At 31.1% G+C, this 15,847-nt stretch overlaps 2 protein-coding genes across 2 annotated transcripts; both read left to right on the top strand.

The window, feature by feature from the left end:
- Window positions 1–77: 77 nt before the first annotated feature.
- LOC120261552 (ATP-dependent RNA helicase SUV3L, mitochondrial) lies at window positions 78–3,872 on the top strand. Its single transcript, XM_039269485.1, has 2 exons — window positions 78–2,311; window positions 3,515–3,872. Exons 1-2 carry the CDS (start codon window positions 165–167, stop codon window positions 3,567–3,569), a joined length of 2,202 nt encoding a protein of 733 aa, XP_039125419.1. The 5' UTR covers window positions 78–164; the 3' UTR covers window positions 3,570–3,872.
- Window positions 3,873–4,955: 1,083 nt separating this feature from the next.
- LOC120260761 (sphinganine C4-monooxygenase 1-like) lies at window positions 4,956–6,567 on the top strand. Its single transcript, XM_039268321.1, has 3 exons — window positions 4,956–5,053; window positions 5,342–5,601; window positions 5,906–6,567. The coding sequence occupies exons 2-3, from the start codon at window positions 5,380–5,382 to the stop codon at window positions 6,446–6,448; spliced, it is 765 nt and encodes a 254-aa protein (XP_039124255.1). The 5' UTR covers window positions 4,956–5,053; window positions 5,342–5,379; the 3' UTR covers window positions 6,449–6,567.
- The last annotated feature ends 9,280 nt before the right edge of the window (window positions 6,568–15,847 follow it).

The following is a 15,847-nucleotide window of genomic DNA, read 5'->3' as shown; positions in this document are numbered from 1 at the left end:
ATATATAATTTGATAATAATGAGGTTTTATAAGGGTATATTCATAATAAAAATAGATCCGAATGAGTGATCTCCATCCGAACCCGTTCTCCCCGCGCAAGTCGCAACCCTACAAGGCCGCAACCTCTCTCGCTCTTTCTCTCATGGCTCTGCTCATCTGAATCCATGGCGGCCTCTCTCCTTCTCCGATCCCTCGTCTCCTCTCGCTTCTCCATCTCTCGTCTTGTCCCTCTCCTCTCCTCCCTGCGCATCCTTCCCCTCTTATCCCCTTCTTCTTCTCCGATCCCAATCCCTCTCCTTTGCCCCCAACCCTACTTCTTCTCCTCCTCCTCCTCCTCCTTCTGCTCCTCTCCTTCAATCCAAGACCCTAATCTCCACTATTTTCACTCTGGCGATGGTATCTACTCCCACCTTCGCGCCCTCGATGATGGCTCCGCGCAGGTGACGCGCTCTGAGTGGGAAGCCCTGACGAAAACCTTACGTGCTTTCGCGAAGTCTCCATGGGCCGCCGACCAAGCTCTGGCCATCTATATCCCTGCCTCTTTCTTCCCCTCAGCTGCGCGTAAGTTCCGCTACTTCCTCCTCTCTCGCGTCCCCGGTGATCTCCTCCACCACCTGCTCTCCTTCCCTCCTGATGATCCCGACTCTGCTGCCAAATTCCTCTTTCCCATCTTCGCTGACTTCTGCCTCGACCGCTTCGCGGACGAGCTTCGCCAGTTCCGTAGTCTGATGGACTCTGCGGACCTTACTCGCCCCCACACTTGGTTCCCCTTCGCCCGGGTCATGAAGCGGAAGATCATTTACCATTGCGGCCCGACCAACAGTGGCAAGACCTACAATGCTTTGCAGCGCTTCATGGAGGCTGGCAATGGCGTTTATTGCAGCCCGTTGAGGTTGCTCGCTATGGAGGTATTTGATAAGGTTAATGCTTTAGGTGTGTATTGTAATTTGCATACCGGGCAGGAGAAGAAGACGTTGCCTTTTTCGAATCATATTGCATGTACTATTGAAATGGTTTCCACGGATGATCTTTTTGATGTTGCTGTCATTGATGAGATTCAAATGATGGCTGATCCTACCCGTGGGTATGCTTGGACTAGAGCTTTGCTTGGCTTGAAAGCTGATGAGATTCATTTGTGTGGCGACCCAAGTGTGCTTAAGATTGTCAAGAAGATTTGCAAGGAGACTGGGGATGAACTCCAGGTGAACCATTATGCTAGGTTTAAGCCTTTGGTTGTGGAAGCAAAGACACTCTTGGGTGATTTGAAGAATGTGCGGTCGGGGGATTGCATTGTGGCATTCTCAAGACGGGAGATTTTTGAGGTTAAACTATCAATTGAGAAGTTCACAAAGCATAAGTGTTGTGTTATTTATGGGGCATTGCCACCAGAGACTAGGAGGCACCAGGCTGAATTGTTTAATGATCAGGAAAATGAGTATGATGTGTTGGTGGCTAGTGATGCCATTGGAATGGGTTTGAATTTGAATATCAGGAGGGTTGTGTTTAATACTTTGTCAAAGTATAATGGGGATAAGATTGTGCCAGTTGCAGCTTCGCAGGTGAAGCAGATAGCTGGGAGGGCAGGAAGGAGGGGCAGCATATACCCGGATGGGCTTGTGACTACCTTCTTGTCAGAAGATTTGGATTATCTGATCGAATGCTTGCAGCAGCCATTTGATGAGGTTAAAAAAGTTGGTCTATTTCCATTCTTTGAGCAAGTGGAGTTGTTTGCTGCTAAGTTCCCTAAAGTTACATTCTGTGAGCTGCTTGACAAGTTCAGAGATAATTGCCGCCTTGATGGTTCCTATTTCTTGTGCCGGCACGATGGTGTTAATAAAGTGGCTAATATGTTGGAGAAGGTGCAAGGGTTGTCTCTTCAAGAACGGTTCAACTTCTGTTTTGCGCCTGTCAACATTAGGGATCCAAAAGCAATGTACCACCTTTTGCGATTTGCTTCCCACTACAGTGAGAAGCGTCCTGTTGGTATAGCCATGGGGATGCCAAAGGGTTCTGCTAAGAATGATGCGGAGCTTCTGGATCTTGAGACAAAGCATCAAATCCTGTCTATGTACTTATGGTTATCACACCACTTTAAGGAGGAGACATTTCCGTATGTTCAGAAAGCTGAGACAATGGCAATTAGTATTGCAAGTTTGCTTGGTGAATCTTTAGCAAAAGCTTGCTGGAAACCAGAATCTAGGCAAAAGGGGAAGCCAAAACCTCTGAAAGAGGTTGATGATGATCATGGGGAAATATCTGCGCCTGAAGATGGATTTGAGAGACCTAGGTCACTCATTAACATATTTGAAATGTGAGTTCTTATTTTTGCACACTTCATTTTGGTGGCAAATGTATTCATGCCCTTTCATATTCTTTGCTGTTGTACACTGCATTTAGACTCAGGGTTTTAATATAAGAGTAATTCAAATCAGCTATTGGATTTTTTCTCTTACCCTCATTTATCTCTTTAGAGCCTATAGTTGTCAGTTGGATGCCCACTATGAGAATCGTGCATTGCATGGCTTCAAATTACCTATAATTCTCTAGCTAACTTTTTTCACATTATTTGGCACACTCAAAAGTGCCTTAAGAAGTTGTTTCATCGGTCAACTCATACTGTCTGCTTGACTATACAGTATTCTTTGAGATATTTGGTTTAGTATTATTAGTATTATTATGATTTGAAAAAGGTGAATAAACCAGAGTTTGTTAAAAGAAAGATATGGGTTTAATTTGAGTTTTCGGAAAGCACAACTTTGATTCTTAACACATCAACTGTATAGTAGTGCTACCAATAATTTGAAGATTTCAAAAGTTTATAGAAGACAAAGAAACATCATCATCAAAATCCCAATTGCAAATAGGGGAAATGTATTGGATCTACCATTTAACAGGGCTTTGATTGATATTTAATGTCTCATATGCATCAACTATCAATTTTTGCACTGTGAGCCTGGAATATGTACCAATTTTGTCTGTGTCAGTATGTAATTTAGTGGTTTTGTTGCTGTATTGTGCCTTCTAGTGGTATCATATATAGCTAGTTGTTCTCTTGTTTGCAAAGGATTCTTAAGATTAATAATAATCTTTTTTTATTAGGACCATGTGCCAAACACGTACTGCCAGTCTAAAAGTCATCTATCTTAATAATAGTTGCATTCACCTTGCATGAGGCTCATTTGTATAAGGTTTCTCTTTTTGAGCTTCTGAAAAGTAAAAGCTCAATATGATTTTATCTTCTTGTATTTAACGAAGAATTTATTTTCTTTGGGAGCAGAAATAAACTTAATCATGCTATTATCCAAATGTTCTGTAATACAAGATTTACATTAGTAATCACATATAAAATTATATTCTTTTGGTTTTTTTTTCCCTTCCATACCTTGACATCTTGTATATTATATGAATCATGTGCAGCATTCTTCCTATTCTTTTAATGTTGATTCCATAGCAAATTTTTGTTGACCACTCCACCTTCACTCTTTGCAAAATGACATGCTTTCTTCATTAACAGGAAAAGGCAAGAAAATTCCAGTCTGAAGCACCCTTTGGGAAAGGCTCCAGCATGACTCTGACCAATGGTTTCTTTTTTTCCAACTATATGCTAATAGTAAATGGAGTTTTTCTTGGATTACCTGCCACGATCTTATAGTGCAAATGCTAAGGCTATTTGGTCAACCCTCTTGTTTTATTTGTAGAATTTGGAAGCTGCTGGATATCCTGACTGCAATAACTTGTGGCTGCTGTTAGGGTTAAGTGACAATACTTAAAGATTTTAGACTAGTTAGAAATAAACTGTGAGATATTATCTGTTGTAATATAAGAGCTGAAAATGCGAAAATCATTAGAAAATTTTGCTTTGTTTCATCAAATGTGTTATCCACTTTGTTCACTTCTGTACCATATTCATAATTCAGATCCATGGATGAAGGATTGAACTGAATTCTTGTGCTTGTTCATAAATAATAAATTGCATGATGGTGGTCAGGTCTTGTTGGATTAATGCCCATCCGCAGAACTTTCTCATGCTAAGCACTTCATGTGTTATTGTTTGTTTTAGGCCAAGATAATTATTAGAGCATAAGCATTTGCTGTTTATTCAATTATAGAATTATTGTATGTTCAAACCTTCAAAGATTTCATATTTTCTTAGTCAATTAATTTGATCTTCTTGTTTTTCTATTAAATTTTGAGCTATTTAATTGGTTCCTGTTATTGTCCATTTGTCAAAATAGAGCTCTAAAGTCTTAGTAAACTTGGTCAAAAATATCCAAATTTGTTAAACTAGTTAAATAATTTTACAAAGATTTGTTCTAATTAATTATTTAATATTGATTGTTTTCTTTGCCATCAGATTGAATATGATTTCATTTTTGTTATTTTTTGTTCAGAATCTTGTCAAAGTTTGGATGCGGGATCATTAACATTATTTTACCATAATTTGAAATTGATTAAAAATTATGAAACAAAAACAGTAGTGGTTGGAATCTCCATTCGTGGCATGACCTGGTCCAACCCAAAATTCACACCAACCAACCTAATTTGAGTGATGTTTCACATGGTCTTATTTTAAAAATAAAAATTAAAAATTAAAAAATAAAATTCTGTATATATAACTTTGATACATACATACATATATATATATATATATATATATATATATAGTATTATTATCTTTCTTCATGTGCTCGTTTCTAATTGAAGACATAAATTAGCTTGGCTAAGGTGGCAAACCATGAATCAGAGGTACATCACTAACATTAATCACTAATGACGACTTAATTAGAGATAATATTTAAAATTAAAAACTAACTTTAGATTTAACCATCTGGAAAGGGTGTAATATATTTAAAGAATAATACAAATAAAAATAAAGAGAGAACAAAGCGTAAGCAACATACTAGTCTTTGGTCATCGCCCAGCTTTATAGACTAGTATCCTTCTTCCCCTTCAATTCCCTTATAAAAACACAAGACTCTCTCTTGCTCTTGCTCAAATATCAATAAAAATCAGAGAAGAAGAACAAGAAGAAGATCTTCAAGAATTCATTAAGGTTTGCTTTCTGTTCTTCAGATGCTGTGTTGTTAATGTTAACTGATTTTTTTTTTTTTTAATCAAGTTTGCATGGTGTCTAATGATTGATGGAGAAGTTGTGCGCTGTCTTTGACATGCTTCTTCTTCTTCTTCTTCTTCTTCTTCTTCTTCTTCTTCTTCTTCTTCTTCTTCTTCTTCTTGTTTTACTTCTTTATCATTGTCATCATAATCAGATCATTGATTTCTAATAAGCTATGTTTTTTTTTATTAATTTGATTGAATTTAATTTGTGTTGCTGTTACAACAGGTTTCAAATAAATTTGCATATCAAAAACAGAAACTTTCATGGCTTTTGGAATATCAGATGAATTGCTAGGCACCTTTGTGCCAATTGCTGTCTACTGGTTATACTCAGGATTATACATCTTATTGGATGGTTTCGACAAGTATCGCTTGCATACAAGAGCCGAAGAAGCCGAAAAAAACGTCGTCTCAAGATCATCTGTTGTCAAGGGTGTTCTCTTGCAACAAGCGGTCCAAGTCATTGTCTCACTTCTCCTTTTCATGGTAACCAAAATTCACAATTCTATTTCATGAGTCCAAATAGGTTACTTACAGTTAGAAATAAATTAACCAAATATATTATTTGAGCCCGTTTCAATCTAAAAGCTTTTGTATATTTGTATCAAAGCTTGGTTTGTTTGATTTATTTGCAACATAACACATATCAAGAAGAGATGTATTAGAGTGAAAACATCAGTTAATTGATTAATAATCTTATTACCTTAAGTTTTTGATTTAAATTAGGTCCAAATAATATGTTTAGTTTGCATCTAATACTTATAAAGATCATTTTCTTTACATTTTACAGGTGGTTAAGGATGATACTGCTGTCGCACCGAAACAACCTTCGATCCTTGTGATTGCTACTCAATTCGCTGTGGCAATGTTTGTTATGGATACATGGCAATACTTCATGCACAGATACATGCACATCAACAAGTTCTTGTACAAGCACATACATTCAAAGCATCACTCTCTTATTGTTCCTTATGCATTTGGTGCTCTCTATAACCATCCTGCTGAAGGATTGATTTTAGACACAATTGGTGGTGTTCTTTCATTTTTAATCTCCGGCATGACACCGAGAACATCCATCTTCTTCTTCTCCTTCGCGACAATCAAAACTGTCGACGATCATTGCGGTTTATGGCTCCCTGGGAATATCCTTCATGTTTTCTTCAGGAACAATAGTGCTTATCATGATGTTCATCATCAACTCTATGGAAACAAATACAATTTCTCTCAGCCATTTTTCACTACATGGGATAAGATTCTTGGCACACACATGCCTTATTCTCTTGAGAACAGAAAGGAAGGAGGATTTGAGGCGAAACCCATAAAAAGAGATTAAGTTTTTCATTTCATTTTTTTTAACATACTGTTTTCCCATTTGATCATGTTTGAAATAGATTCACTACTTTTGTTGTTATTTATATATAGTTGCCAAAATCAAATGCAATACTTACTATATGAACACTAGTTTCAATTCAGATATCTTTAAATCACATGGAATTCAAATACCAAAATCCTCAAGGTATCATGATTTTATCATGCAAGGAATTTGATAATTATCTTTTTAAGTAACTCTTAATCAGAAGAAATTAACTAGAAGTTTATCTTGAGTTTGAGTTTGGGTTGAATTCTACTAGGGTGTTAGTTTATCATTTAACACACACATAGAACCTATAAAAAAAAAGCCATATATTTCAACTTAAATATAGTTTAACAAATAAGAATTTAATGGTAATCTTTTGTTACCATATTTGGTTAGTCATGTTAATCACCTCTATGTCAAATTTACCAAAATACCCTTACATATAAAATTTTGAAAAATCTAATTTAAAGTTTTTAGATAAATAAATAATTAAATTATAATATTTAAAATTATTTTTTTACATAATTTTTAAATATACCTTTGTATTTACTAAAATACCCCTATATATAAAATTTTGAAAATTTTAATTTAAAGTATTTAGATAAAAAATAATTAAATTATAATATCAATTTTTTTTTCACAATTTTTAAAATACCTTGTATTTACCAATATACTCCTATGTATAAAAATTTGAAAAACTTAATTTAAAATGTTTAGATAAATAAATAATTAAATTATAATATCAAAAATAATAAGGGAAAATAAAAATCAGGGTTTTGATAATATGTGTAATAATGAATTATATTAAATGAGTGGGGTATAATTGGAAAAAAAAAAAAAAACATTACATATTACAACCAACTTGGTAATCTGGATGGACACCTATTTTGGTGGTAATCACATTACCACTTTATTTGAAAATATTTTACTATTGGTAATCTCACATTACCATCAGCATTACTACTGCTACAGTAACTAAACATGGTAATTTGAATCCATTAACACTAAATTTTCGGTAATATTTTCACATAATCACGAAACAAATGCCCTATAAGTATATTATGTTTGCCATATATTATACATGTGTTTCTCACACTATCATCTGATTAATTTCAAAAACAGATCCTAACATCATCAATCTTTTTCTCATTTCATCTCCAATTCTTTAACCCCCTGTTTGGTTCAGAGGGGGGGAGGAGTATGGAGGGTTTGAGAAAATATTGTGTTTGGTTCATGGAGGGGTGTGGAGGAGTAGTGTATTTTTTTTTGTTTAGTTGAAAAGAGGAGTAGGGAGGAGAGAGAAAGAGTGTAATGTGTATTTGACTATTTTGCCCTTGTACAATAAAATAGGTAATAATATATATATAATATATATAATATATATATATATATATATATATATATATATATATATATATATATATATATATATATATATATATATATAATATAATAATAATCAAATGTAGAATAATAATAATAACACTAATGATAGGGTTTTAATATATAGGATAATGATAGGGTTTTAATATATAGGATACAATAGGAATTTTACATATAGGTGAAGGGCATTAATGGTATTTTGCATTATTTAATATATGCATTATTTTGCAACCAACTATTCTCATTTGTGAAATGATAATGATAGGGTTTTAATATATAGGATACAATAGGAATTTTACATATAGGTGAAGGGCATTAATGGTATTTTGCATTGTTTAAAAAAATAATAAAAAAAAACAATAAATATCCACTCCCCCAAAAGACCCCAATTTGGGGGAGTGGATTATGAGGGGTGAGGAGGGGTGCCTCACCCCTCCTCATCCCCTCTCACCCCCCCTTCACTCCCCCAACCAAACAACACCCACACCCCCAACACCCCTCACCCCTCCTCCCTCTCCCAACCAAACAAAGCTTAAGGCACGATGTATTGTACATCAATGTACATGTATTTAAATAATCTTATCCATTATTTTATAAATTAAAATTGGTTGACTAACATAAATGCTCAGCTCTGATGGTGAGAATCAAATGTGTAAAAGAAATTTTCTTTATTATAAATGTCAACAGAACCATAATTCCCTATTCAACACCAATCAATGAGATTGTCATGTGATCGTTACTTTCAAATTCATTTTTTTTTAAATTCATTAAGGTAGCGTTTGGTTGAATATAATTCTAAATGCAGTGGATTTCTAGTTACAATGTAACTGGAAATACTTGGCTTTCAAAATACAGTGCAGTAAAATCTTGTGTTTGGTTGGATGTAACTGGAATTACTGTATTATAAGATTTTATGTTTGTTTCGAAGGATTTGTAAATCTGGAATTGGAAAACATGTGTATAAGTGTATGGATATGTCTGCGTATATGCATATATATATATATATATATATATATATATATATATACATATATGTATATGTATATATTTGTGTATATATACATATATATTTATATATATACATATATATGTGTATTTATATATGTAAACATACTATATATAGGTATATCTATGGAATGTATATACATACATGTATGTATATATAAATATATGTATGTATATGTATGTGCATACATATATGTGTATATATGTATATGTGTATGTGTGTATGTATAGATTTATGTGTATATATATGTATGTATATGTATGTGTATATATATACATATATGTGTATATATGCATATGTGTATGTGTATATGTATATGTGTATATGTATATGTGTATATGTATAGATTTATGTATATATGTATGGTGTATATGTATGTGTATATGTATATGTGTCTATATGTATTTGTATATGTATAGATTTCTATATATATATATATATATATATATATGTGTGTGTGTGTGTGTGTATATATACATATGCATATATACTGGTTTTGAACTCCCGGGATTTGGTTTTACGGTCATTTTGACCGTAAACCAAAATCCCTCAATGATGGGATTTCAAAAGCACATGAAAAATGAAATACATCAAAACAAACACCGGATTTTAAAAAAGTAAGAGATTTGGAGTTACATGTAACTCCAAATCCCTTGAAACAAACACTACTAACTTTTTAAAGTATTCTTCAAATGCCTGTTTAAACCCCACATCTTTGACGGCAGAAGAATGTAACTCCTCACATGTTGTTTTATAATAATATCTTCCAATTTTAATTTTCTATTTTTTTTAACTAAACACAATTAATCTTGAATTAATCACTTTACTCTGACTATCAAGTGTGCGAAAAATTCTTTTTTTTTAATAAATTATGGTTTATTCACTTTATTCAAAGTGTACAAAAAAATTCTTTAATATATATTTTTTAAATTTTATCATTGGATTGATATGTATTTCATGCTGAAGAAATAAATAGTCTATAATCTATTAGATTAGCTTGGATTTTTTTCTGATATTTTCTATTTTTTGGATTGTAAAATCTTCATTTTAGCAAAAACTTGATTTTATTTTTTATTATTTTTTTGTTGGATTTTGTTAATCCATAATTCATATATTATGGAGATAGAGAAGGAAAAATAATCCAGTTGCTAGAGCATTTGGATGACTCTTTGATGAAATTTAAAGTGACTACTTGACTGAATTACATGATTATTAGACTGTTATAATTAAGTGATGGCAAATTGTAATGAAAAATGTTTCAAGTATTTTTTTTTATATATAAAAGTGGATAAACCGCATATTTATTGAAAAGAAAAGACAAATAAAACCATGTTTTAAGTATTTGCTTTTATTAAATAAAATTCAATATGAATATAATTGTATAGATAATGCAAATTGATTTAGCTAACTCAATGGACCATTTCATTTTCATAATAGTTTTATAGATGTAAAAGTAACACTTTAGAGCATACTTTTCAACTGAGTCTTTTATTTTTCAGAATCATAATAGTAAGATTCAGAATCAAAATTCATTAACTTTTTATAAAAATATATAAATTTTATTAAACTTATACAGAATCCAAATTACAAATACGCAAAGATGGAGACCGAAATGTATTTCTAACATTAATATTATAAGAAGCAATATTATGAGAAAACATTAGTAGATATCCTAAATTAACTAAAATTACAGAAAGACTTAAAAATAGAATTTAAGAAAGATTTGAAAATAATTATGAAATTAAATATTCTTCTCAACAAACTAAAGGAAAAACATAAATAATTAAAAACTAATTACAATGGGTGTGCAAATCAAGTAAGAACTATGCGAGATATATATATATATATATATATATATATATATATATATATATATATATATATATTAATTATATGCATATGCTATTAAAACTTAAAATATAAGATGATGATAGCAATAATAGTATATATAAGTGGAAATATGTTAAGATAAAAATATTTCTAAGTCAACCATTGGATAGCCCAATGGTATGACACCAAAGTGTAAGGGGGAGATCATGGGTTCAAATCTCTCCCCCAATAGTACTGTTCCCTAGTACTGTTCATACACTGTTCATCTGGGATTTTTATATTATTCTCATATTGTACATGTACTGTACATCCGGGTTCTAGTGTTGTTTGGTACTGTTTATATTCATAAAAAATGGCGCTTGTGAAGAGCTCAAAAAAAGAAAAATACAAGTAAATAAAAAGCAGCTGGGACAGCGAAGAAATCCATTTGGAATCACAGGACAGTCGGAGCTGCAAGGTGGAGTAGATTATTCCTGATTCAAGGGGGAGTCAAGATTGCCGATGTTATCTGCGGTCCGTGCGCTCAGGAAGTCGAGGAAGCGCTTTATCTTCTGGGAAGCTTCGTTGAGGAGTTACTGATGAGGTAAAGAAGCTGTAGAAAAATATGCCAGCAGCAAATTAGACGTTTTGAATAAGACTTGAAGAAAAGACAAAGCAGTGTTTTGAAAAATGTGATTATTTTATTCCAGCCAAATATTCCAGATAATGACTATAGAAAGTAGGTCCCACACCAATCTAATGTATATGTAATAACTATATTTCATTTTAAAATTTAGATATATATGTAACATTCAGTGCATGGGCGGGCTGGCCCATGCACAACATGGCCCATCAGACTCACCTTGAGAAAATGTTGAAAATAAAAATAAAAAATTCCTTATTTTCTTGCAATATATGTCTATATACACACACATTTATATGAAATGTTAAAAAACCTATCACAACGTTTGGAAAAATTAATATGCTTGATAAATTTTTACACATTTAATTTTATTGATTAATTACTCATGAAACCATTAGTACAATAGTCAGATGGTAATGAGTTTATTTCTCGTATCAAAAGTTGAGATATAATTGAATATTTAGTGTGCGTGTTAGTGGTGATTACTTTCATATAATTTCAAAAATATAATCATAAATATTCTAAAGTATTTTTTAAAAAATAATTCTACACATGAATTGAGATGATTGTCTATTTATGTTTTAAATCTATAAATTATTTGGGTCTAAACCATTAAGATTCAATAACTATTAGGAATTAAATTAAATATATTAATAAATAAACGGGCATCCCATCACAAAGTGTTGATATCATTAAAAATGTGAAAGATATAGAAACACTTAATTGAAAATAAATAGTCACCAAATCAGGCAATATTTGTTCCCTTGCTTTTAAATTTATTCAAACCGATTCAAACAATGAAGTTTAGGATTGGAAATTAAAATATAAAAAATACTAAAACCTCACAAATATTTATACAGATATTATTTGTGTAGTTTTTTTTTAAAAAAAAAGTGGATAAACCACAACCATTAAAAAGAGTATTTGTGTAGTTATAGAGCTTCTATCTAACAATAGAATACAATGATTTTTTTTATTAATTAAAATTTTACAATTTATAGTCCCGTTTCAAATATTTAAAAAAAAATATATTAGTTGCAACCACTCTCATGTTTTGAAAGCAAAAAAATAAAATAAAATAAAACAGCTGGAGGATTTCCATACCAACATATAAGAAGCCTTGAGTTTTTTGGCACTCATTATTTCATTAATGACCATGCTAAATCAATCCCTTGACAACACTGACCCGCCTAGAGTGATTAATCTCTCAAATGCCTCAGTGAGAAAGGACAAATGATCCATTATATATATATATATATATATATATATATATATATAGAGAGAGAGAGAGGATCAATCCTCTATGCACGTTCACAGATTAAAAATCTGTGAACGTTGCTTTGGACCGTTGGATTTCGATCCAACGGTCAGACACTATTCAATAAACAGATGTATCAGTGTTTTATGAAGATAGCAGTAAAAACAAAATTAAAACTAACGAACTCATTAATCTAAAAATTGGTTCCTCACCGTAGCTAAAGGTTATCATTATCAGACTCTGCGACGCCTACGCACGCCCAGCAGAACCTTTTCTCATATATATATATATATATATATATATATATACTAGTTAAATTCCATTGTTTTGCGTCAAAGTTTTTACAATTTGATAGGTTTTGAGACAATATTGTATAAAGATAAATAATTCAAAACAAAAACAAAACAATTTAATCCTCCAAATTGTAACTTCAGATGAAACAATAGAAATAGAAAACAACTCTAAATTATAACATCTTTCCGTAGGTTGGCATATATAACTGGGTTTGCAAGTGTAACAAAAAAAAAAGTTTTTAGTTAGATGATATTACTATAAAAAATGATAAAACCTTTGTAATCAATCAAAACATAAGACCGATAAACTCTAACGTTTAAATAACTTCCTATATATAATGCAAAGTATTGGTATACTTTTTTTTTATAATTTTCTTTTAATAGCTATAATTGATTTTGAAAAGTATATATTGAATATGTAATGCAAAACAAATAAATGGGAACTTGAGTTTCTAATTTTTTTTTTTTTGTATTGGTAAAATTTTGATGGGAATCAAGGAACAACATAATTTAAGGCTATAATGTGAGAATTAGTTCTTAGTGGTTTTGATTTTTTTTCATCGAGTTGTTAGAGAGGATATGAAATCTATTATTATGTACTTAAATTTATTATATTTTTTATATCTCTTGACCATATTTTTTTATTGTTCTTTTATTAAATATTATTTTATCTTAAATCATTTTTTTTGTATAAATATTTTCTGGTGAGGGCTTTTATTCTCTTCTTTCCTTTTTGCTTGTTATGTACTAATTCACTCTGTTTCTATCCCAATAAATTTGTGGTTTATACATTTTAATCTATATATATATATATATATATATATATATATATTCTACCTATAATGCTATAATGTGGTTGATTAAACTAATTTTTTTATATTTTAAATTATATATTTATATATAATATTACTTTAATATACTTTAAAATTGTAAAAATCCTAAAGAGACTGATAGAATTTGCCAAGTTACCTTAAAAAACAAATGATATACAAACAAACTTGGTTTAATTGTTATTCGATATATATTTTCTAATTAATAATTTAATATGCATGGTGCCAGTTGGCCTAGTATGACATATATTATATAAAATGATAGTAGTTGTTCTTCAAAGCATGTTTAGGTGTCAAATGGGCACGGCAAGAAACCGGGTGATGGTTTCAATGCCAGATTTGTTCTTGTTTTAATTATATATATATATATATATATATATGATCATGTACTACATATGTCATCTTTGAACGTTTTTGTTATCAAGATATACTTTGAACTTAGCAGCCTATCACTACACCAAAAAAGTGTTTTTGAGGCGGGTTAAAGCTTTCTATAGAGGCGGTTATAACCGCCTCTATAGGTATAGTGTTGTTTTTTTTACCCGCCTAAACCGCTAGATCGTTCCGTCTCTATACTTTAGAGCTGGGTTTCTATCAACCGCTAGGGTAAGTTTTATTTAGGGAAGCGATTTTTTAATAAGAAGAGTAGAGGCGGTTATAACCGCCTATAGCTACTAAGTTTTTCATTACCCTTCAATAGTTTTAGAGGCGGTTATAACCGCTTCTATAGCTACTAAATTTTCATTACCCTTCAATAGTTTTAGAGGCGGTTATAACCGCCTATAACTACTAAGTTTTTCAATGTTCGAATAGTTTTTAGAGGTGGTTATTACCGCTCTATAGCTACTAATTTTTCATTAATTCTGAATAGTTTTAGAGGTGGTTATAACCGCCTCTATAGCTATTAATTTCTTCCATGTTTATACTTTTAGAGGTGGTTATAACCACCTCTAAATTTGTTATTGAATTCAATTTTAATTTTTTCCTATTAATAATAAATAAATTTATTGAACCTCAGAATCAAAAAAACATAAATTTTTTTCATTACATTCAAAAAAATACCCTAAATTCAATTTCATTGACCTTTATTGACATGTTATGAGTTAAAGTGCAATGTTTTTGAGTAATAACAAAATGTAAGAGGTTTACACTATTTATGTACTTTCATTACAAAAATATTTTTTTGAGTTAATTACACAAAGTAAAAAAAGCTTCATGTATCTTCATCTTCAACCCTCTTGATCTTTAACCATGAATTCTCCAAAATCTGCAAAAACATTAAAAAACCAATCTTATTCAATCAAAATCCAATCTTGTATTTAGAATGACCAAATAAAGCCTACACACAATACACTAATTTTAAAAAACCTAATTGTAAATTTGATATTTTCAAAGGCAGAAAAATAAAAATTGGCGAGCAAAGAAACAAACAATCTAATAATGTCAATCAATGCACTTATTGAACCCACAAATGGTTAAGATAAATAAAAGATATTACACTGATGTTTAACCAAAATGATTAGTTGAACTAGAATACAAAACATTGAATATACAACGTCGGTGACTAATACAATTTATGCTAGTTCCATTTGCCACATTGTTTTGGAGACTTTTAGTAAGAACCACAAGGTAACATAAAGAAAACCAAGTGAGAAGGGATTTTTTTTTTTCTTTTTTAATGTTATATCTATTGTACTATTTAACTAAGAAGAGGACTGTTATGTGTTTGTTGTAATCCATATGCTCTCTCTCTCTCTCTCTCTCTCTCTCTCTCTCTCTCTCTCTGGTTACTCCTTTTTTAATTTTTTTTTTAAAAAGTGATTTTTTGGGATTTAATATCTGGTATATTATTATTGGCTTCTAGGCTTTGATTGATTTGTAGATCATTTGTTGTTTAGTCAGTATAATTCAAGATCATGTGAGTGTGAATTCTTTTGTTGGGGGAGTAGGCTATTTCAATCTCGTAATATCAAATGGGTAAAATTATCATCAAGTTAAATTGGATTAATATCATCATCAATCTCTTAAATAAATTAAAATAAAATAAAGCCCCAATTATGTAAATATTAATAATATACATAGATATTAAAATTGTTCAATTTCTACCTGCAGTTATATAGCCTATAATCAAAATTCAGGTGTTTACATCCATT

Source organism: Dioscorea cayenensis, chromosome 5, assembly GCF_009730915.1.
Source record: "Dioscorea cayenensis subsp. rotundata cultivar TDr96_F1 chromosome 5, TDr96_F1_v2_PseudoChromosome.rev07_lg8_w22 25.fasta, whole genome shotgun sequence".
In the NCBI taxonomy this organism is placed as follows: Eukaryota; Viridiplantae; Streptophyta; class Magnoliopsida; order Dioscoreales; family Dioscoreaceae; genus Dioscorea; species Dioscorea cayenensis.
Note: the sequence above shows the minus strand (reverse complement) of the source record. Positions and strands in the feature narration are given on the sequence as shown.